Source organism: Haliotis asinina, chromosome 12, assembly GCF_037392515.1.
Source record: "Haliotis asinina isolate JCU_RB_2024 chromosome 12, JCU_Hal_asi_v2, whole genome shotgun sequence".
Lineage (NCBI taxonomy): Eukaryota > Metazoa > Mollusca > Gastropoda > Lepetellida > Haliotidae > Haliotis > Haliotis asinina.
The window spans coordinates 19224722-19249753 of NC_090291.1; the positions used below are offsets into that span (position 1 = coordinate 19224722).

The 25032-nt window shown below is 40.6% G+C and overlaps 2 protein-coding genes across 3 annotated transcripts; both read right to left on the bottom strand.

Moving 5' to 3' along the window:
- Window positions 1–201: 201 nt before the first annotated feature.
- On the bottom strand, window positions 202–9474 carry LOC137258930 (uncharacterized). The gene is made up of 7 exons (XM_067796626.1): window positions 9228–9474; window positions 5251–5547; window positions 4420–4612; window positions 2590–2633; window positions 1340–1504; window positions 562–719; window positions 202–369 (listed from the first exon to the last, which is right to left on the bottom strand). The coding sequence occupies exons 1-7, from the start codon at window positions 9472–9474 to the stop codon at window positions 202–204; spliced, it is 1272 nt and encodes a 423-aa protein (XP_067652727.1).
- A 4693-nt stretch (window positions 9475–14167) lies between these two features.
- On the bottom strand, window positions 14168–24560 carry LOC137257764 (uncharacterized). Of its 2 annotated transcripts, XM_067795187.1 has the most exons (7): window positions 24371–24560; window positions 19819–19944; window positions 18918–19106; window positions 18553–18596; window positions 15963–16127; window positions 14581–14732; window positions 14168–14399 (listed from the first exon to the last, which is right to left on the bottom strand). In XM_067795187.1, exons 3-7 carry the CDS (start codon window positions 18998–19000, stop codon window positions 14241–14243), a joined length of 603 nt encoding a protein of 200 aa, XP_067651288.1. In that variant the 5' UTR covers window positions 19001–19106; window positions 19819–19944; window positions 24371–24560; the 3' UTR covers window positions 14168–14240. The 2 variants fall into 2 exon arrangements, with proteins under 2 accessions (XP_067651288.1, XP_067651289.1); XM_067795188.1 differs by lacking the exon at window positions 19819–19944.
- Between the last annotated feature and the right edge of the window lie 472 nt (window positions 24561–25032).

The following is a 25032-nucleotide window of genomic DNA, read 5'->3' on the forward strand; positions in this document are numbered from 1 at the left end:
AATTACTGTCTGTTTGTGTCAAAATCACAGTTATAAGCATCCCTCCTAGAACACTGCAGCCTTGTTTCGTTGACTTTTCTAGTATGTTGTCTGAGAAGCAAGTGAAATTGAATTGAACAAAACATTCAAAAGTCTGAAAGAATCTGTTTTATTTTCATTGTCGTATCACGGTGAGACTTCAGGTTTCAAAGAAAACCATCTTCATCCCAGTTGCACGGATGGTTTGGCTGCCAAGACCCGGACAGAGGCTTCTTCAAGATTATAGAATCCAACGACTGAACCTATCTTGCATTCCCTATTCTCGACTTGACCAATGACCACCTGTTCACCTGTGGTCAGTGGACAAACGATCGGTGCACCCATGTCGCCCTGAAATATAAGTACCACTTCTTTAGTTCTTTTACAAAAATGGATACAATGGATGATCTAAACCAATCTTAAATGTAGTGAATGAGTGACTGAGATTACTTTTACGTCACAATCATCACGGTTCCAGCTATATGGCAGCGATCTGTAATTAATCGAGTCTGGACCAGACAATCCAGTGATGGTTGACATTACCTGACAGGTAGATCCAGTAGTAGGGAAGAAACAGTTGTACGTCTGACTGTCTCCAAAGATAGTAGTTTCTGACGAGGCCTGAATGAAGGCCGGACATTGGGCAGTTGGCTGGAGACTCGGAATGTCCAGGTACTCGAACTTGCTCCCACCGTTTGTGTCTGTAATATGAACAGTCGTGCTGTTATACCTCCACTCTTATCATCAAGATATAGGAAGGCACGTCCAGAGATTTGGTCTAAAACTAGTTCTCTCAAACAGCCAAACATCTGATGTAATTTCATATACTCGAAGTTGGTGCCACCGATTTGGTCTGAAAACAGGACCTTTCACACAGCTAAACCTTCACACAGAAACATCGATCTGGTCTGAAACTATATCTCTCAAACGGCCAAATCTACACTTGTAGGTGATGACAAGGAGGAAAGAGATTTTTCATTTTCAGACTTGCTACTTATTTTAAACATTGCATTGGCTGGGTATGTTTGTTTCAGGGTCCACCCATGAGTATCCGGGGTAGAATAGGTCTTCACCAACCCATGCTTGTAGAGAACAACAAGACTAACGGGTCGGCTGGTCAGACTCGCTAACTTGGTTGACGCATGTCATCGGGTCCCAGATGTGCAGATCGATGCTCATGCTGTTGATCACTGGATTATCTGGTCCAGATTCGATTATTTACAAACCGCCGCCTGTAACTGAAAAATTGCTGAGTGAAACTTAACTCACTCATTCATAGTTTCAGGGTCTGTATGACAGTCTATGATGGACGGTTACTCACTGTTGTTACTGGAATAGCCACCAGCAGCAACTTGGCACTGGTCCAAGAGGATATCATTAACCATTGCAGCGGTATAGACACAGGCTATTCCCGGACAGCTACCAGCAGAAATGGGCGAGTCTAAAGTAACCGTGACTGGTCCTCCAACAGTGGTAGTGGCGGGGACTGAAATTTGAAACATACATTAGCTTTCAAGAACATACTCATCCGACGGTAGATCATAAATCTACCCGACTGTGGAACCTCGGATATGTGCATGCACCTGATATATGAGTATCAAACTTGGGGCGTCGGTCTGAAAAGGTGACTTAGTCAAACGAGCCCCGTCCTACAGCAAATTGGTACCCGATAAATGAGATGGATTGTAGATCCCTCCAGTGTTTATAAAATGTTAATACATCGCAATTCAAATATATCTTGATCTGAGCATTAATATTTGAGTGTGTGGATCGGTTGGTTGGTGGGTTGGTGGGTGAGCTAAGCATTTTTGGCTATTCCTCAGGCCAGAAATGTACCCATGTGAGGATTCCATAGTATGATTATTATAACAACGTAATGTCACGTAAAACAAGCAACAAACGCACACGCTCACATACGTACACGCACATTTGTTTAATAGGACGATTTCAGTCTGCATTCAAAGGCATATCTTGATAATAATAATTCACAATTGTCGGTGTCCTCTGCTGTGACATCGCTGAAAGATTGTTGAAACCCTACTCACCCGAGAAAACCTGAAAGTGAAAAATAGTGAAACCTTTCGAAAAGGAGGGTGGATGTGCCTAATGAATATGGTGTTCACTCTTGTAAAACATTGATTGATTGGTTAACTGATTGATTGATTGATTGATTGATTAGCTTTCAAGAACACCCTCTTCCGATGGTAGATCATAAATGTACCCGATTGTGGAACCAAGGCTATATACATGCACCCGATACACAGGTATCACATTTGAAAACTTGAGTTTGTCAAATGATCCCTATCCTACCCGTCGATTGATTGATTAATCGATCGATTGATTGGTCACTGAAAGCAGCGTAAAATTTCACTTAGTCAAATGACAATCTCCATTCTGACTCGACGGACCGTTGGACAGTTTTACACATCCGTCTGGCTCTACTAATCTAAGAGACTAAGAGACTCTCTGGTCTAATTACTAAACGTCCAGAGCACTGTGTTTCAGTTTCAGATAAGAGCTGTCAGAGAGTCTGGATTATTTTTCAAATGTCCACTGTTTGGTGGATCTCACCTTGCAAATTCGAGGCAACGGTCGTTCCATCTTGGGCAATAACGCTGAAACAGAAAATGAATGAGTGAGTCAGTGCGTTGGCAAGTTATCGAGTTTAGTTTTACACCGCACTCAGCAATGCTCTATGGCATTGTTATGCCTGTGCGTTTTATTCCCGTGAAGATCTTGGATAGAAATGGACTTCAGCTGCCAATGCTTGTCGTAAGAGGCGACTAACAGAATCGGGTGATGTGGATCGCTGATTTGCCTGATACATGTATTCGTGTTCCAAATGTATAGTTGGATGATCATGCTGTTGATCACTGGATAGTTTGATCCAGAGTCTTTTGACTTCCATGTATCTTTCAAATCGTAATTTAAGTCAAGTGTCTCGTCTCTAACGTTATATACATCTCCATTATTGATCCAGTAACTGGTTTAAACAGCGTTCCAATCCCCGAAGAGAATGAAGTAATCTGATCCTCATTCCCCCATACATTTATTAGTTTCTACAATTGATATTGTTTTGGACTTTAAGTATTTATAATTGTAAGCCAAAAGTCACTATGTTCTGTAATCTGATTGGTTGAAAAACATCATCAAATGGTATTTGATTCCCGGAAACTTCAAGACTATTCGCCGCGTATTAACACGTAGAAACATCGCAAACAATTGTTTTGTTGTGTCATCAACAGTGGCGACGTCATTCAAGTCATATTGTGACGTAAAGTTAGAGTAGCGTCACAAATGAGCAACTCCAGATGCCGCCATGGGAACAGGCTGAAACGGCCAGCAGATGACACTTCACTGCTGTACTCGGACTCGATGTAAACACGCGTAGACAGTAAAATCCTTTGGTTTACCTTATTGTTTACAATGTCGATAGACATCATGTGTCCTTCCAGAGGTTTCAAATGAAATATTCCCGTGCTTCAAATACCCAGTAATACCTTGAAATTAGTCAACACATGATGTTTATCTCCTAAGTAAGTAAATATGCCTACCTATTTTAACATCTATTGCTTTGTAATTAACGATTGGTTCAAAATGATCTATTTTCATAACAAATTCAAAATTATCGCTGAAAAGAATAGATGTCCCCCAAGCAATCGATTTATGCGAACTAAAATAGAATTCTGATAACCTCATGTTTGTTCCTGTTGGTAAAATGCACGTGATGTAAACAATACATGGAAGATTTTTTATTTTAAGAAATCGAAATACCTGTTTTCGTTTGAAGTTATTATTAAGGCCTTTACAATTCATAGATAAAATTCTATTACACTCCGATGTCATCGTTATTTACATAATGTACATTGCACGGGTATAAACATTGATGCGTAACTGGTTGTAATCACACGGCTTCGAATCTCTGTTTGGATAATAATTTCCAAAAATATAAATCTAGACGTTTGCAATCGTATAATGCTTTTAGATGCTATAATTTACATATATTTCAAATTTGGACGAAATCGGCGAAGAAATGGATTTTTTTGGGAATTCTACCGCTACACATTGTACCGATGTGTGGAATCGATCCCGGGGCTTTAGCAGGACGAAGAAAGTTAGGCTAACCACTAAGCTACCCATCGCCCCTCAAAGACGTAGGCCACTGGAAACCTCTGTTCTGGTACAAAAAAGGATCTGTAACCCTGTACAGGAAATTAGGAGGAATGAATAGGGTTTTACGGCGCTTTCAACAATAGTCCATCAATACCACCTCGAGGGACACCAGAAATAGGCGTGACACACTGTATCCATGTGGGAAATAGAACCCAGATCTTTCAAGTGACTCTTTAATCACCAGACTAATACAACAGCGAAGGGTGCGCATAATTTTTCTTTACTTACTTGCCCCCGTTTGCGAACAACGCGCAGTTGGCTGGTATCGACACTGTCGTAGCAGACGTGATGACACCCGTGCAAGGGACCTTCTGAGTACTGCTGACAATAGAAACAAGGCCTGGGAACTGGTCACAGCTGGTGATGGCAGTACCGCTAAGTAACCTCGTCGACAGTGAAGTCGTGGATGTTGTTGGACAGACTGTCAACGTAAAGGAGCGTCTTAAAAATAATTTGCCGCATTAAAATACGTCATCTGTGTATAATTACCTATGCATATATTAACAAACATAAACAAACATAGAGGGTACATCAACCCATGGGAGAGCGGAACCAGTAGAGGTCGTATTTATCATACCTTACACCTCAATGTTTTGAACTGTTTGAAGAACGGGTATCGGATCATGATAAGGAGTAATTACCCAATACCAGAGTTTTAGGTTACATAGAATCGAGCAGACAAGAAAACTATTTTAGAGTTATCTCCCTTCCATCGATATGCATTCGCAAAATATCGGTAATTTCCGTATATCATACGCGACTCAGTTATACGAGATAAAAAATTACTAACACGAAGTACCAAATGAATTACCACAGTCCGGCATTCATAGCGAGTGACAAAGAAAATGTGAAATAACAGAAGAGCGCTCAGCCAGTCAGTGGATGAGTCACACTTGCTGTGTAGAATGAAAACGACAGTGGAATATATTCAACACATGATGTTGGTCTGCTCACTGACGAGCATCAGCCATATACACCGACTCCCCTCCGCCTAAACTGTTGTATGACCCAAATTAAAAAACCCACAAAAAAACAAAACAAAAAAAACAAGAAACCTACAGCTTTGAATCGGTGTAGTTGTGGTGGTGGTTGTAGTTGTGGTGGTTGTAGTCGTGGTAGTTGTTGTAGGAGTCGTCGTCGTTGTAGTTGTTGTAGTGGTTGTTGTTGTAGCAGTAGTAGTTGTAGCAGTAGTAGTTGTAGCAGTAGTAGTTGTTGCTGCAGTGGTAACAGGTGTGCTACAATCGCCTGGAAATGATGGACACTTGCACGCCCATAAACACGAATACCAAGAACGTCTTCGACGATAGGAGAAAAGTCCGGGATAGTTGTACCTCATGTAATAGTGATATCGCACATCTGGAAAATATGAAGAAAACAGCATTGCTACATAAATCATTCAGAGAATACAGATCGTCTCCCCCAAGTAAGATAATTTTGTGTGGTCTGCGATTTTTAGGTTATTCGTATATTTGGCCAGGTCAAAATCCATAATTCCGTGTTGTGAGATGGTCCTTTATGAAATTGCAAGAGAAAACTATGACAGAAAATATGCACCAAAGGTGGTTTAAGAAAAAGGGAATGGTTATTCACTGAAGATGTATTTGATGCGGCTTGGTAGGTGTGCTTTAGATCCTATAGTCGGTTGGCTCAAAAGCGGACCCATGAATTGCAGTCTAGCTCGAAAACTAATAAGCATATTTTAACATGTTCAGTGAAACGCTGATGATAATCAGAACATCACACCAACTCTGTGGGGTTTTTGCAGAATATTTTTCCTTAAAATGAAAAAGTTGTTTAACAAACTATCATAAAATACTGACACAGTTCACTATGTTTTACGAGGGAGGAGTGCAGTGAAAGGGACAGCCAGGTGTGCAAGCATGGAGACAGCACAGCTAAATGAATAAATAGCTTTCTCGGCACTTGTGCATGTACTGCTCGAACAGTATCGAATCAGTCGTTGGATGTTTTGTTGTGGAATCTTTCTCCATTCCTCCTGCAGCATGTGGAAAAACTGTTGAAGATTCTGTGGTCGATTACGACGTCGACGTACTCGTCTATCGATCTTATCTCAAGAGTGTTCGACTGGGTTTAGGGCCGAGGATCTGGAGGGCCAGGGAAGGGTATTGGTGTTGGTATTGGCCAGGTAGTCCATGGTGGCACGTGCTGTCTTGGGCCTGGACTTGTCCTGTTGGAAGAGCTGCCGTCAACAAGGTGAAGGACGTGCGGACGGGGAATCTGGTCGATGTATCGATTGGCCTTGGACAAGCACAAGTTCCGATCAGCGGGTGTATGAGATCTAACCCAACACCAAGACAATTTCTCCAAAGAATCTGTCCACCTGTCTGATGTAGCTAGGAGCAAAACGTTCATGATGTCGCGTGAAGAGAACGGGATTCATCGCTAAACCATATGCGCCTCCAGTTTGCAAGGTTCCATGGCAGCACCGCGTTACACCATCTCACTCGTTGACGTCGTTGTAGTCGTGTCTAGGAGGAGGCAACTTTTGGATGTTTGGCACGTATCCCTACTTCTCGGGGACGGTTCCTGATTGTCTGGTCGGACACTCTTCGGGCTCCAAACTGTTCCTGTGCTGTGTCCCTGGCGGTACGATGGCGGTCACGTGGGTGGGTTACCTGGAAATCGATCCCAGAAACGAGGTATTGTGCTGGGATGAAAGTTGAAGATCCTTGCCACCTCACTCTTTGATTCGTCAGCTTGCAATCGTCCAATTGTCTGAGGTCGGTCGGCAGAGGTGAGACGTCCCATTTTTGTGTACATTACTTGCAAATATCGTGGATGAAATTGTGAGATTCATTTGGGTCTTTTATTGTCATATGCTGTACTCATGCTTTGCACATGAGAAACAATCAATGTGCCTGATATTGATTGTTTCTCATTCGTGCTGCATGACCTCCACGCACATCATAACAATCCTGATTGATAAAACCGTTCAAAATCATTTTTGTTTGCGTTTGGTCAAGCACGATCTTCTAAAACATTCGAGAAACAATGTGCAAACCTAAAACAATGTTTGAGTTTATATGTATGTACAAAATTGTAAACATAATTCTTTAATTTCATTTTGCGTTTCTTTTTGAAGAGTGTACATAATCTATTTTAGAGACATGTGGAGTGATATTATGCCTTTAAAAGTAATGATGAATGCGATTACTGGCGGTGAGTTCCTCTTTAGATAATCTATAAACATTTCATCGTTAAAGGTAATGAAATGCCGGGGATACTGTGGACAACTGATCAGTAAACTGGCACTAAATGGGTACCTGGTATCAGTGGAATCATGTTTGAAAACCTGTAGTGAATATACATGAAACAGAGGTTTGTCATTGGCTATAAAATGTAGGACCATGGATGCAAACTGACCCTTTAATACGCGTGTGGTCGATGAGCTTGAGTTGACTAAAGATGAAGAATTATTTCTTGATAATTTCAAAACCTGAGATTTGTAAAAACTAGATTTACTAAACGTGTAAATGTTAGCACGATGCATTCACAGTACTGTAACACATCAGTTAATTAAGGTGATAAACATATGTAAACGTGATGTAAAATTGTTAGAATTGATAGAAACGTTTGACTCCACATGATCGAAAATTTTCTGCATACATGTTTTGAACAAATTAACAAATTTGAAATAACCCAACATATTTCTGTAAAGCTTAATATCGGTAAAACACGGAACCTTGCCATATACACTACACTTACATTTAACGTTGAAAAAGGGTCACAAGTAAATATATTTGGCCGATGTAATTAAACCTGAAATGACAACTTCAATGATAGATATTTTGCCACCGTTTTTGGAACATTTGTTCATAAGATTCAAGCGAGAATGTATCCTTAATTATAGAAATGTCTCCATGCATCAATCTCTTACGATCATGTCTGTAACTGAAGGCTATAGATTAGGAAACACATGGGACCGTTAGTGAACTCATGAAATTGTCAGGGAAGACATGAAATCATTGGGTTACACACCAAACCGTTAAGAAACACCAGAAAATTGTTAGGGAACACATAGGAACGCTAGTAAACACTTGGGAACCGCGAGGGATCACAAGGAAACCGCTAGGGAACACATGGAATCCGTTAGTCAACACGAGAGAACCGTTAAGATATGGAACCGTTTAGGAACACATGGGAACTGTTAGCATATGGAACCGTTAGGGAACAAAATGGAACCGCTAGGGAACACGAAACAATCGATAAGGAACAACAGGAAATCACTAAGATATGGACCCGTTAAGGAACACAAGGCTTGAGAACATGGAATCGCTAGGGAACCTATGAAATCGCCAGGCAACATAATGGAATCGTTAGGGAACAAAAGGGACCGTTCGGGAACAAAAGGAACCTTTAGGGAACACAAGCGAACAGTTAGAGAACACAGCGATTCGGACAGGGCATACAAGGGAACAATTTCCCACCATCTAATGCCAATTTTCCTCTTTCTTATGATCTTAATTTTCGTTGCAAATGACGTTCAAGGTCGTAGCGAATATTTCGAGAAGATGCAGCTTGCTTTGTCCCATGTGACAGAATCTCTGAACATTATTTAAATGTTGACATGCAATGAACAGTTGAATGAATATATTGTAAAACAGCTTGTATACCGGCGTACAGTGTTACATCAGCGTAAAATCTTGACAGTGTCCGCAAGGTACATCCACAACCCGTTAACAAGTGTGACTAGTTTTCAATCAGTTAAACTAATAAGGCCATCTGTAAGTCATGATCAGCTGTTATAGCAAAACTGTTATAACATTATATAACATTATATGACTAACGATGTTATCGAATATTCAATAGTAAAATAGATAAATACTCGCACATATAAAAGGGATTCACGTATTCCACCTATTTGGTCAGTGGAACCCGGACTTTCGGCATGACGAGCAGACACTTTGTCCACTGGGCTACTATACCCCTACTCTGAAATACACAACTGGAACAAATAAACATTCATTCCCTCAACTTGGTCTATATACATGACAGCAGGTACTTGTTTTACGTACAGCTTGATCTGGAGTATTGGCAGCTACCGATGTTGTTGTTGCAACACAACCCTGTTACGTCCGTATAGCCAGAACTGATGAACTGGTCAGGTCGTCTTCCCCAACCTACTATGGAGTTGGACCACCCAAAATGCCTGTTTTGAGTTGTGGAACTCGCTTTTTGGACTATCGCCTCCTTCTCGCTTTGCGACAAGGCAGTTGCTGCAGCAACCAGCCCAAGAACGACCAACAATAGAAGACTCTTCATCGTTGTGCTGCGCTCATGAAAGTAGTCGTACCAAAGTCATGCGACATTTTATACGACTTAATGCAGAGGATCGGCATGTGAAATAGGCGCCTGGTTATACAATCAACCTGAGTTGCAGATGTTGGTCAATATTTGCACCACATGCATATATCCATAAAATGATTAGAAGATTTCAGTTACATGTTGGTTGTGTAAACAAATGTCACAATACATATTGTTAAAAATATGTCTTTTATTTAACAAAGATATATTTACACGTCTGTTCTTTAGTGAATGCGATATATTTACGAAAAATGGGGATGTTGTTTGTAAGAGCTCCGGCACAATGGTCAGCTTAGTGGTGAAAGTGTTCGCTCGTTACGTCGAAGACACGGGTTCGATTCACTTCATGTTTACAATGTGTGAAACTCATCTTTGGTTTTCCCCGACGTGCAATTTTTTGGGAATGTTGCCAAAGACAGCGTGAGACCACACTGATTTGCTCCATCCTTCGTAGAAAGCGGCCTAAGCATTTTACTTTAAATAGCTACGGCTTTTTCACTGGATCGAAGATTCGAACTTTCGGAATCGAGGTAGGGTCCAAACATACAAATTTCCTGTTCTGTGGTCAGTTATTCATCCTTTATTAGATAAGCAGGCATAACGTTCCTTCCAGAAGTATGACGTCTTGCTTAAGTTCAATGCGTATAAATGCGGAGCTTCAAACAAAATCACATTCAGTCTGCCCCCGAGTTTCACTCAGTTACACTCGAGGTCAATCCAGAGAGAATACAGACATCAGGCACTGTTCATAAGTGCTTACTGGGACAGAAGTTCAAACTGTGGGCTTCAGCAACCCATGCTTCCCAGAAATGTTGACTATGCTTGTCGCAAGATGTCATGAAAGGTATTGGGTGGTCAGGCTCGCTGACTTGATTGACACATGTCATCTGTTCCTCAAACTATGGACCAAACATAGTCAGTGATATTCTTTTAATGCAAAAGTATGCGATCAGTGGAAATACATGGAGTTGTATATCGTATCACACAGACACAAGAAGATATGACAATGCCATCACGCTGGTGAAACCCTCGAGACAATGGATTTAAACAGAAATCAGCTGGCACTTCGCAGGATTGTTCCCAGATTCTGCGAATTCTTCAATCAATTCAATTACTTTTCACACATGTAGCAACAATGAAAATGTCAGTTTTAGCTATTACTCTTTCATTTATGCTTGCCTCGTAATGGATTTGCAAACTGAATAAGAGGATTTGATTTGTGTCTCAGGTACGCACAGGTATGACAACTGACGCTATAGTTTGACGCTAAATTTACAGGAACATTCAGAGTATTCATCGTGACTAATTCTACTAGTGTCGTGATTCACTTGGATTCACTTTCCAACACTATAGCTGCGCTATATCTAAAGACCATTGTACGCTGTAGGTAAACTGCAAATTTAGCCATAGAACACTATACACTGTGACTAAACTGTACGCTACAGCCACAGAACACTGTACACTATAGGTAAACTGTATGTTATGGTCAAAGAACACTGTGCACTATATCTATAGACATAGAATATTGTACACTATGGATAAACTGGATGCTACAGCAATAGCAAACTACTATAACTTACCTGTACGCCATAGGACACTGTGCGCTATAGCTAAACTGTATGTAACGGCCATAGAACATAGCTAATCTGTATGCTATAGCCACAGAACACTATGCTATAGCTAAACTGTATGTTACTGCCATAGAACACTGTACGCTATAGCTACACTGTACGCTATAGCCATAGAACACAGCTGCTCTATATTAGACAACACGTTACAATGGACATAAATAAATATTTTGGGGGTAGCTGTGACTTGGTTTAGAAAAAGAAAAATGTCTCCTGATATGTTTCTGTTCGGAAAGATTTTGGAACTTTTCATCACGACTTGGATAGGGGTGATTCTCTTTGACCCTCATGTCCTCCTTTCAGGATTTCAAATGTTAATAATGAATTTACCATTGTAAAAAAAAATACACAACGTAAATAGCAGTGAGCGTAAATAAGTAACGTACAGGTAAGGCAATCAGCGTTCATTGTAAAATGCTGTTGCTATCACAAACGTGGCTGACATGGTTGTAAGTCAAGGGTATCTATACAGTATATTTTATCGTGGCTTGTTTCCACCCTCATCCAAGGACGTTTTGGCCTGACAAATGAAGCTGGGAGCACTTCGGATTCAACTGAGGATATCAATTTCCATTTCTTTTGATGATACCACAGTTTTACTCATTTTCTTGAATCTACTTCGCAACGTTCGGGGCAGGTCCTCTATTGAAATCGCTTCTGTGTTCTTAAGTAGTGTTTGCCTGCGAGTGCATGTTGCCATGTCTGTGATTATTTTGTGTACGTTTGTGTATTCTCAATCTAATGTTCCTATTTGGCAGCGTATTTCCCCCAGTGGAATAAACTATTACCTGTTTTCCCACTGTAGCCATGAAGATGGCTCCAGCTACCAATGCACAATGGAGATATGCATTTCCCAAGAAAAATATTGTCGTAACTGGGATTTGGGTGTTAGTAAACCCTCTTACCAGTTACCTGTTACGATGGCCGTTCTTCATTATTCGGGGTGCTGCCAGCTGTGGTGGCGTACTCTCTTGGTCAGTCCGGGCTGCTACATCTAGGAATGAGTGGTCTGACGACCGGGTAGGACAAGCTCTTTACTGGTCAATCGGGATGTGAACGTTCTGCTAACTCTTCAACCCGCACCGCACCTCGCACACGTTTTAATGCTGACGGTATCTTTTTAAGGTGTTCGAGCCTGCTCCACCCTTATCACATGGCCCTCTACAATCTCTCCGATTCGTTAGAAGGTACATCATTCCCTGGTCTCATGTCGTACCTCGTGATTGGAAATCTCCCTTAATTCTAATCAGTAACTCAGCTATAATTGCTACTTGACGAATCTATTCGGTTCTTTTGCTTGACATTTATTCCCTTTTTCCATCCCTTAATCTGTTACCCAGTAGTAATAGCATCGGTGCTATGCCGAACTAACCGCAAATCTCAATGGTGGATGATTGTATGATTCGTTTCTTGTGTACGAATGCAATTTTCACCTTATACAACATGCTTACCGTGTAACTTGTACTATCAAAGTGGTATTTAATACCTTACGTATTCTGATATCATTCTGAATTAAGAAATATCATTACTTCCTGTTACGATGTAGTAATGTAGTAGTAGCGGTGCATTCGTCTTTGGCATTGATTTGTACTAAGGACTAACTACGAATATTTGCGGTCGTTTCATAAACATAATCCGTGTGACAGCATAAAGAGTTCCACAGCTCTGTCGACATACTGAGATTTTGTCAATGTAACAATGCATAGTGAATGTGGCAAGTGACAGGAGCATTGAATAGACTTGATCGCACTGTCCCTTTTGACCGATGAACATTCATGGGCAACCTGAAATCGGTGCAGGGACCATCCAATTCCATTTTAAAAGCAGTTAACATCATGTTCACAGGTGGATCCAAAGTGGGGTGCAGGTGTGCGCAAACCCCCTTTTGTTCCCTCATGATGAATGCCAACGAAGGAATGACTGTGTTATAAGGGGCGAACAGTCCATACCTGATGTGATTTGAAGTAATCACGTTGCATGCCACCTTCATTGCGAACTGGAGTAAATTACCCGTTTTGGAATTCACTATGTAGATATTTATTTCACCGACTTTTCGCTGCTTTAATTAAACTATGTTATACATTCATTGAATTGTTTGTACATTCAACCTAATCATTTTCATAGCCGGTTTAGGCATGACAGAGTATGTTTCAGAGATTTTAATCATCCAGACGCCATTTTGTTTATATATCATGCAGTAGGTAGCTATCTTGAAATTAAAATAAAATTTTGTACATTTAACATGGCAGTACGACAAATCTGTTGTACGCTTCTCCTTAGAATATTACAGTCTGATGTACGCCACTTTGTAGCTGCGAATACCGTGCCAGCGGGCAAGGAATAACACTGCTACATAGATGCGTACATCAAATCTATTACCCTCGAGAGAAGCATACAACTTACATAATCTTACCTCACACATTAATGTCGCTTTCTGATTGGTTACGCGCTATTCTATTAATTTTAATGTACCCCGCTTACAGGCGATGTATTATTTTCAATGTACACAGCTGGTAATTCCGAACTCATGGTTCATGGTAGTACCACTGAATCACGCATGAAGCACGGAAATTACCGATTTTTTGCGATTGAAAATCGATGGAAGGCAGATAACTCTGTTTACGTTGTGTCGTCTGCAAAATGGCGATTCGCCTCGCATTCAACAGAAGTGCTTCAAACAGTTCAAAATTAAAATTTAGGTGTTCGGTAAGATAAATACGTTGTTCACTGAGAGAGAGGGGGAAAAAATTAAAGGTCACATGCAAAAGCAAAAGACAACTTTGCAGACAGATTCTGATAGCTTTCGGTATTTTCGCTATTGTTATTTCACCACAGAGAACCAAAGGTCATCCAGCTGATCATGGTCTGTTTGCAACCATAACCTGAGGTAAACTTATATGTTGCTAAATTTACAACTTGCCCCTGTAGGATAGGCCAGACACATTGGCGTATCCCACACAGAACACTACAGTCTTATTACGTTGACTCTGGGATGGATTGTGTTTGACAAAATCAAAAACCAGTTGGAATCTGTTAAAGTTTTACTTTCATTGTCATATGAGAATATGGAACTTCAGGTTTCAAAGAATGTCATCTTCATCCGAGCGGAACATGTATTACAGGTGCCAGGACCCGGACAGAAGCTTCTTCAATATTATAGAATCCAACAATTGAACCCATCGTGCATTCGTTGTTCCCCACTTGACCAATGACCACCTTTTCACCAGTGGTTAGTGGACAAACGATTGGTGCACCCTGAAATATCAACATCCTCTTCGTCAGTTCTTTTACAAAAATGGATACAATGGATGACCTAAACCCATCTTAAATTTAGTGAACGAGTGACTGAGATTACTTTTACGCCGCACTCAGTAATAATCCAGCGATCTGTGAATAATCGAGTCTGTACCAGACAATCCAGTGATGGTTACAATACCTGACAGGTAAATCCAGTGGGAAAGAAGAAACAGTTGTACGTCTGACTGTCTCGAAAGAAAGCTCTTTGTGACGAGGCCTGAATGAATGCCTTACATTGGACAGTTGGCTGGAGACTCGGAATGTCCAGGTACTCGCTCCCACCGCTTACGCCTGTAAAATGAACACTCGTGTAGTCATACCTCAACTCTTATCATCAACATATAGGAAGCCATGAGAACACATGGTATGGATTTACAACTTCTTTAATGTTTACAGCACGACGATTCTGGGCTACGTCTTGCCCCTTCATCAGGTGAATAACATAGTATGGTGATGAGCAAAATTATATAGTATGTATAAGCCAGTGTGATAGTACTTACAGATGAGATGTACAGAGATCAACTAAGTGTTGATATACAGGATGTACTGAGTGTTTATACAGCTAGAAGGATAGGATTAACTTAATAGGATGATTGGAAGCCAGTTATGAAGACAATGATAGGAAAACACATGGTGGGATAGAAGCCACTTATGTAAACAATATTAGGAAAAACACATTAAGGCATGTACAGTGATAGTGGGAAAACAAAGAGATACATGTTCATTGATGTCTATATTCTGTGCACCACGCATTTGGTAGGAAGACACCCTGATCTCTGTTAATTTCCGGTATGGAGCCGTAGTTCCAGATGGTCTCCGTCAGTTTCCTTTTTCGCCAGTTGTTGATGTTGACGGCCAAAAGGTCAGTGTCCTCCCAATTTATGGTGACCGGGATTTTCGATGGCATGTTCTGATAGTGTTTTTGACCTTTGTGCTCTTTGATGCGAATGCACCGGGGTCTGCCTGTTTCACCTATGTAGCTGCTGTGACATGAACATTTCACTTGGTATACACACCCTCTTGGGCTTGGGTTAGTTTGGCTGCTACCATTACCACTTTCTCTTAGTAAAGACTTTAAGGGGTATCTGAAATTACTCGTTAGGTCCACATATGACAGTAATTCTTACAAATTGTTCACTTTCTGCAGCATTTGTAACATACGTTTTATTTGGGATTACACTTTCTTATTCTAGTATCTTTCTTATTCTTATTCTGGAGTTGAGTCCCATCCAGGATTCGAAACCCCACCCTCAGAGTCAGACACCTAATTGCCTGCAGCATTTACGCCTAATACAAGACTGGTAATGAATACGGTTTTACATCTGGTCTCTGGAATAAAAAAAATACAGAAAAAAAAATATTCTAAAATATATGCATAAACTATGATAGAAAGGAGGAGGGAGATTTTTCTTTTTTTCAGAAACTGTGGTAGTGTAGACCTGCCACTTATTCTAAACTTGCAAGGGATGGATATGTTTGTTTCAAAATCCGTATGACAGTCTATGATGGACGGTTACTCACTGTTGTTACTGGAGTAGCCACCAGCAGCAACTTGGCACTGGTCCAAGAGGATATCATTAGCCATTGCAGCGGTATAGACACAGGCTATTCCCGGACAGCTACCAGCAGAAATGGGCGAGTCTAAAGTAACCGTGACTGGTCCTCCAACAGTGGTAGTGGCGGGGACTGAAATTTGAAACATACATTAGCTTTCAAGAACACACTTACCCGACGGTAGATCATAAATCTACCCGACTGTGGAACCACGGATACGTGCATGCACCCGATATACGAGTATCAAACTTGGGGCGTCGGTCTGAAAAGGTGACTTAGTCAAATGAGCCTCGTCCTACAGAAAATTGGTACCCGATTATGAGGCTGATGTTAGGGCATCCATATTTAGTGTGTTTCTTATGGCTTGACTGTTCAAAAAATGGGCGGGTGGGTGGGCGAAGATAACAAAACAAAAAGTAAAATAAAATAAAACCCAATCCTCTCCAGTGCTAGTAAAGCCCCAGTTTTCTGTATCAATGTGTATGTTCACTGGTAGGGAACTTGGTTACAGTGAGAACGAAGTCTATGTGATTTTCCCGACAGAAACTTTATGATTTCTGACAGTCTTTGTGATTTTGTTACTCTCTTTGCAATAATAAGATGAACTGGTAATTATGGCTTTAGTTTGTGGTATTAAAGACTATACTTTTCCTAATCAACAAATAACAGCATCTTGCCACTTTATAATTTACTTAAATAAATATTGCAATATCATAAATATAGTTTTTATCATAATATGCAGTGAAAGCTATTTCAATGATAAAGATGAGTAAAACATCAGGATTATGAACCCTCGAAAAAATATATATTCATAACGAATTACGCCAGTCGCCCAAATGAGTGAGTGAGTGAGTGAATGAGTTTTACGCAGCTTTTAGCAATATTCCAGCAATATCACGGCAGAAAATGGGCTTCACACATTGTACCCATGTTGGGAATCGAACGCGGGTCTTCGGCGTGACGAGCGAACGCTTTAACCTCTAGGCTACCCCACCGTCCTCGCCCAAATGAACAAATCATAAGATACGATGGTTTCTTTATTATTTCTAGTTAAAATTTGTGTGCATCATGTACAGTTCTAGTCTATAAACATTTTAATGAGTGATTGCAAGTCATTACCTCTCGAAGTGGAACATGGAACAGATGAGAGACGACATATGAATATTTTATAAAAAGCTTAAATCTTAGATATTCAGATGATCAGCTACAATAATGGAAACGTCAAATTCCGATTTATGAAAATGATTTTAGAAATTGCCTCCCCTCAATTCCATTTTTGGGATTGTGAAGTATCTGACCAGGAATAAATTTTGCGTTACATCCATTTCAAAATCACAAATCTGCTGTCACTATAGAGCTATTCAGTGTTTTAGATATGTACCTCTTAAACAGCACATGCTTCTTAATAGTGGATAAAAAATGGTGACTTTGCATTATTCAATTTTTTTTTCAAATATATCAATTCATCGATCATAAGGAAGTTATGAAACTTTTCATTTATAACCTTACATGATTATGAAGGATTTCAGAGTCATATTGCTATATTCGTTCATGAAGGAACATAGCCTTGAGTTAAACGTGGAATTAATTCCCTTATAAGGTTGATTTTGGACGTCTGCAGGACATTTATTGTACATTAATTACCTTCGCTTACAGATGCTATATTTACAAACCATAACGTTTCTGTCACAAAAAAACCCCCCAAAGACTCCACTCTCACTGTAAGCAAGTTCCAAACCAGTGGTACAGGATAATGTGGAGTTGACCGTCACATTTTGAGCCGCTCTCGTCACTCTTAACATTGTCAGATCGTAAATATCGGTGGATGCCAATCCTAAATTGTGACAGGGAGTAAAGATGCAAGAATTGCTTCCACTTAAATACCGGCTAAAAAGTTCGTTTGTCGTTTTCGATTTTCGGTGAAACTTGATGCATTTTAAACTCAGTTTTCTTTTTCAGTGGGGGTGTACAATGGGTGAGTGAATGAGTGAGTGAGTCATTTTGTCATGTTCCTCAGGCCCGAAATGTCCTACTAACTACCTGGCTACACCATGAAGTCCATTTGACTACAGCTTTTCAAACAGCTTGACAGATGATTGATAGATTGATTGATCTTTAACGCTGCAATACTCCAGCTAAATGACGCCGAGTGTTCCAGAGAACCCAGTGATCAATATCATGAGCATCGTTCTATGCATTTGATATGGTATGCCCAAGTCAGCAAGATTGACCACGCGATTCCTTTAGTCGCCTCTGACAAAAAATGGGTTGCTGAAGACCAATTCGGGAGTCCATTTCTGGTGTCCCCCGTAGTGATATCGCTGAAAGCAGCGTAACGCCTCAAGCATTCAAATGACAATCTCCATTCTGACTCGACTGAATGATGGACAGTGTTACACAAGCGACACCACAAAACATACCTGGTTCTGCTAATCTAAGCAAAAGACTCCCTGGTCTAATTACTACACAGCCAGTGCACCAGGTCTCATATACAGATAAGAGCTGTCATAGAGTCAGTCTCGGATTATTTCTTAGAAGTCCACTTGCTGGATCTCACCTTGCAAATTCGCGGCAACCACCATTCCATCTTGGGCAATAACGCTGAAACAGAAAATGTGTGAGTGAGTGAGCGAGTTTAGTTATGCACCGCACTCAGCAATATTCCAGTTATATGACGGCGAGCTGTAAATAACTGAGTCTGGACCAGATAACCCAGATGTCAACAGATCTTCGGAACTGAGATACAATGACATGTGTCCGCTAAGTCAGCAAGCCTGACTGAGATACAATGACATGTGTCCGCTAAGTCAGCAAGCCTGACCCTCCGAAGCCGCTGGTTGCCTCTTACGACGAACATGAATGATTAAACCACTGGACTAATATACAACAGTAAGGGTGTGCAACAATGTGTTTCGTTCTTACTTGGCTTCATTTGCGAGCAACGCGCAGTTGGCTGGTATCGACAGTGTCGTAGCAGACGTGATGACACCCCTGCAAATGGTCATATTTTCGTGCTGGGCACTGACAATAGAAACAAGACCCGGAAACTGGTGATGGCGATACCGTTAAGTGACCTCGTCGACGATGAAGTCGTGGCCGTTGTTGGACAGACTGTCAACGTAAAGGAGCGTCTTAAAATTTATCTGCGGCATTAAAATAACGCCTTTGCATAATTAGCTATGCTCACCTTAACCATCATAAACAAACTTAGAGGGTATTATCAACTCATGGGTCCCGAGGAACCAGTGAAGATCGTTTTTATCTCACCGTAAACCACAATGCAAATTTTGAACTGTTGGAAACATAATAATAATAAGGAGTACCGCAGTTAGGTAATTAGCCAATACCAGATTTTCAGATGACTTAGAATCTAGTAGACAAGAAAAAACAAAGTTACAGTTACCTCCCTTCCATCAATTTGCATTCGCAAAACATCGGTAAGTTCCGAACATCACACGTTAGTCAAACATTCCATATAAAGAATAACCAATAGGAAGAACCAAAAGAAATCGGCATTCCAAGGGGTTGACATAGAAAATGTTGATTAGTAGAAGAGCTCTCACTTTATCAGTGCATGAGTCATACTTTCTATGAGTGAAAATCACGACAAATGTTCAATACAAACGATCGATCTGCTCAAGTGGACTTTAATGACGTGCATCAGCCATGCCAGCGAGCCTGACCACAGATTACACTTCGCTTCTCACGAAACCATGGAGTTCTGCAGATCAGTGCTCTGTATGTTTAGGGTTCAAATGTATGTCACAAATAAGACACCTACATTTTTTGATCGGGGTAGTTGTGCTGGTTGCAGTAGTCGTACTTGTTGTAGATGTCGTCGTTGTAGAAGGTGTAGTAGCAGGTGTAGATATGCTACAATCGCCTGGATTGGATTTACATTTGCACGCAGTATATCCTTGTTGATAGCGTCTGTAGAAAAAGTTGTAATCTGAAAAAATAACCAGCGAAGAAAACTTTATTGATGTATAACTTATTTAGAGAATTATCGGCGAGAGTTACGTGTACTCTCCCAAGGAGGCTAATTTTGTGTTTGCTGAGAGTTTGTATATATTTGGTCAGGTTTAATCCGTAATGACTTGATGCAGCATGATCCTGTTTATAAAACTGCAAAACAAAAAGTAGAATATGACAGAAAATATACACCAGGAGCCTGAAGGTGGTTCAGCGTTAAAAAAAACCAGAAACGGTTATAAACTTGAGATGTATTTGGTATGGTTTCATGGATGTGTTTCAAAACGTTTTCAGTTAAATATTATTTTCAAGTATATGCCTAAGGAAAGGTTTCAGTTATCATCCAGCTGTCACATGATACCTAAATAGAGGACAGCAACTTCTATCATCGCTTTATTACATACTTCTTCGCTAACAGTGAAAGCAATCCTTTACCCGCAGAACTGTACTTACCAAAGAACATAAATCGCTTTACAGGTGACGACCTTCAAGTGAAACATCGCTGACACTGTTATCAGTGAGTTGGCACTAGATGGGTACCCGGTAGTAACAATGATTACAAACAGCCAGCGGATATACATGATGCCCGAACATGAAATAGAGGATTGTTATATTAACCGCAGATCTATGAAGCAAACTGATTTCCTCAATCAGGTTTATCACTGTTGTCGATAGCTGACCGTGAGGATGTTTTCCAAAGAATAATAGACCTCTATGGATCTCAGATGAGCTGTGCAGTTGTGTGCATTTGAGCCTTTTATTTCACTGAAAATTCAGCCACCATTACAAACTTCAAGCGTCCTGAAGCCAACCTCCTGAGAGTTATCTCCCTATTCCCTGCGGCCCGCTCACAAATGCTTTACTGAACGTACACACTGTACTGTGCCTATTACCATCTTTCACAGAAAATACAAACAGACCTACCTACCAGCATATAGAGGATAAGATTCTTTCGCAACATTAAAGCATATGAACTAAGAACACAAGACAAAGTGTATACACGAATTAAAGAATTAAAGGAATTGTCCTGGCTCAAGAGAAAAGAAAAACGAAACAAACCAACTTCCCAATGATCTCCAGACAGCCTGGAAAAGGGAGCCTGTGGAGGTACCCAAGGACCTTATGCAGTATTGAGCAGATACAGGTGTGTGTCTCGAATCAAGTACATCACAAAATCAAACTATACTGAACCGCAAACGAAACGCAAGTCAGATGCCAGAGTTATAATAAAACCCTGTGCTTTTGACAGAATATGCATGAAAACAGGCACATATTGACAATCAACACTCACTGCATGACTACTGGGACATGTCAGGTGATATGGTTAATAAATTGCCGTGACAAAAGGTATAGGAATTCCCGTATCAACCAGCAAAATGTAACTCAAATCTAAAATATTCAATATCATGTATTGAGCAGACAAACAGCAAGATACAACAAATCACAATAGAGGTTTCTTGTACAGTGTAATTGAATCAAATCTAAAGGGATTGGTCACAAATATTATATCAACTGACCAAAGTCTTGGTTTTCAGTGAGAAACAGTTGTAAAGAGACTAGAAACAGAAACAGATTACTAAATCTTTCATAGCGAGCTTTCTTGAATGTTGGCCAAGGTTGGCGAAGAGGCAGACGGACGTAGATAGACCGAATGCTGACACAACTCCTGTATTACTCTGACTGTAAGTCGATGTGTGTGTCGTCAGCACAACAACCAACCTTGTATATAAACCGATTCTTGAGCATTCCAGCGAAGTATGAAACTTTCGCGAATGGCCTTGTGTTTACCAACAGCCAAAACACACCAAAGGGGGGCAACTCTAAAGTGTCACCTTTAGCACGAAAACACTATTACAGATGATGCGACATGTGACCCATCACTCAAAACTCTAAAACATTGTGACCTAATAATAACTATCACTTAATCAATAACAATACAAATTACAGAAAATACACTCTCGTAACACAGGCAATGCTGGGAAACATTGTTGTTTTACTTTGCACTGAAGACAAAATCGAACTTGATCCAAGAAGTCAGTGGCGCGTATGTCCACCTCATGCAGTCACTTCAGCTGTGCACTGCCTAAACGTGGACTGAATTAGACGGTTGACAAAGGCCCTAGGGTTAGCTGCAGATGGATTTCTGCTGCACTTGTCGGACGTGGCCGGACTTCATTCAATCGTCTCTGCAGTTCGTCCCCAAAATAGTCGATCGGGTTTAAAACGGGACTGACAGCAGGCCATGGCAGTAGTCCGATGTATCAGCGTGGGTCCGGCATGATCATGCTGGAAATGTGTTGCTGGTGTGGGACAAAAAATGGCACCACCTGGGGTCGCCTTTGGTACATGTAACGTTGGACATTGACTCCATATCCCCGACCTGACCCAACATTCTGGAAGAAAAAATGGCTCTAACCTCTGATTCAGGCCAATCTCTGCCCATACCGTAAAGAGCGGACCTCCCCATGCATTAACTTTCATTACGCTTTCGTCAGCAAAGCGTCCACCTCGCCTTCGCCATATTCAAACTCAGTTGTCAGTCTGAGAAATACAGAACCGACTTTCATCAGAAAACGATACCAGTCTCCACTGTTGATGACGCCAGTGTCGATACAACTCAGCCGACTGAAGACTATTCTCACGATGTCTCGGTGTATGGATAGGACGTCGAACTGGACGATGACAACGGAGGTGGAATGCTCCGAGTCAGGGCCGAACTGTTCTCCGCATATTGCTTCGTTGGGACGTCCAATAGTCAGTCGGGCAGACTCGTTGGCAGATAAGAATGGATCCCCGATGTGCGAAAGTTCAGTCTGTCGATCTCGCCGGGTTGTGGTTCTCTGACGTCCAGGACGTTGGCGGTCAGTAGTGGTCTTGGCAGCACCTAAACGTTCCTGAAGACGGTAGATGGTCGTTACGTGCACATGGAATGCAGTGGCAGCATCTGCAAATCGGCCTATGGCTTGTTCCCTCCGTTGCGTCGTTAACGTTCTTGGTAGCCTGATTTCGGGGCATATTCATATCCCTATGACAAAATGCGCATCATGATTTTCATGGAAAGCTTCTGCAACCATATCCCACGGGCAATTCCACTGCTGTGTTTTGGCGATGGACAATAGCCAAGAAAAATCAGAACCGAAACATTCAAAAACTGGTTTTTTTTGCACACCCAAATAAACCAGTGTGTAGTTACACAGCAATATTTAAGTAAAAAACAATGTTCTGTCGAATATTTGTTCATTTTAAAAAATCTGCGTTTTTTATGCGGTTCCTTGTATTATTACAGTTTCTAGTATATAGAACAAAGTCATAAGTGTAAAACAAGTTAAAAAGATTATCATTATTAATCATAGTATTAATGATAAGCATGTACTAGTAGCCCTCTGACTAATAGTATATATCTAGTATTAAAACGTATATACGGTGCAAGTACATACATCTTGAATAGAGATATTATGTCTTGTAATTTTAAAGGATATCAGGAATAATCATCATGTTTATGACATGCATGAATTAGCAGTATTATGAATAATATCATAAATAATATATATCATATATCATATATCATATCATTGAGAAAATAATAATAGGTAACAATCCCTGTCTTGAACAAATGCATGATTTTCTACGATTAAGGAGAATATTTCATGAATACTCATCATATATACAGGATATGCAGGAATTAACATCAGTATGAATGATACCACATGTCTATGCTGAAAAGACCCGTGAAGGTCCGCGTTAGAATAATGGCCCTCAGTAATCGATGCTTGTCGTAAGAGGCGACTAACGGGATCGGGTGGTCAGGCTCGCTCACTTTGTTGGCACATGTCATCGGTTCCCATTTGACTAGTTTAACAGGATCGGGTGGTCAGGCTCGTTGACTTGGTTGGCACATGTCATCGGTTCCCAGCTCATGCTGTTGATCACTGGATTGTCTAGTCCAGACACGACTCTTAATGACAGTTGTCATACAGCTGTCATATTTATGGAATATTACGAAGTGCGCAGCAATCCGTATACCGTCACATATTGTTACACCAAATCTTAACAACACACGCAAGGTTCATTCACGACCTCTGAATAAGTATTACCATCTAGATAGTCTTTAATCGGGTAATCTAATGAACTCCCCTATGTGTCAACTGTTAGTAACTATCGTAGTATACCATGTAGCTAACAATGTTATCGAATACTCAATAGACACATAGATAAAAACCCGCTCATATATTATCCGTATACACCGTTAAAGGGATTTACAAATTCCACGGAACCCGGTTTTCGGCATGACGAGCTTTGGTCACGATGCTTCTACAATACCACTACATGGAAAGACGAAAATATAAACTTTCAGTCCCTATACCTGTTCAATTTATATGAGAACAAGAACTTGTTTTACGTACATCCTGATGCGACGTATCTGCAGCTACCGACCATGTTAATGCAGCACAGCCCTGTGTCGTCCGTATACGGCAACGTGTTATGCGTGCTGATAGGAATGTAACTCGCTTCAACTGCAGCCTCAAGCCCCAGGACGACCAACAATAGTAGACACTTCATCGTTGTGCTGCGTTCCTGGACGTAGTCGTACCCAAGTCATCCAGCTTATATACGGCTTAATATAGGGAATAAACATATGAAAAACACGCCTGGTTATACAGCCAACTCATTGTTCTCCCAGGTTTTGCCCAATTAATTGTTTTTTTATAATGAGCCAATACTATCATGCAATGAAATGCACGAAGACACTGGAATTACATTTTACAGTGCGTAATGTCATCTTCACATTACTTGATTATTTTATGTTATATTATTAAATATGTATCATCATCATTCACGGGTATCCTCCGTCTGATTATAATCTACTATATTACTCTTCATATTGCATGTAGAAGGTTTTGCCCACATGCACAAACAAACCATGATTTAACAGTCAGACAGTCTGACACATTTACACTGATGACAGCCTCTTTCTTGGAAGTGTAAATATCCAAAACCAGTATAATGGTGTGATTAATTTGCAATAACATTGACGGACACTGATGTTAACAATCATTCACCATTT

Bases quoted from the DNA above. Each gene is read 5' to 3' on its own strand.
- LOC137258930 (XM_067796626.1), bottom strand. From the start codon at position 9,474: ATGAAGAGTCTTCTATTGTTGGTCGTTCTTGGGCTGGTTGCTGCAGCA. The intron at 5,548-9,227 runs GTACGTAAAACA...CATATTTTCCAG, and splicing joins CCAATACTCCAGATCAAGCT to ATGTGCGATATCACTATTAC. The intron at 370-561 runs GTAATGTCAACC...CTTATATTTCAG, and splicing joins CTACTGGATCTACCTGTCAG to GGCGACATGGGTGCACCGAT.
- LOC137257764 (XM_067795188.1), bottom strand. From the start codon at position 19,000: ATGACCATTTGCAGGGGTGTCATCACGTCTGCTACGACACTGTCGATA. The intron at 18,597-18,917 runs GTAAGAACGAAA...TTTCTGTTTCAG, and splicing joins TTGCTCGCAAATGAAGCCAA to CGTTATTGCCCAAGATGGAA. The intron at 14,400-14,580 runs GTATTGTAACCA...TTGATATTTCAG, and splicing joins CCACTGGATTTACCTGTCAG to GGTGCACCAATCGTTTGTCC.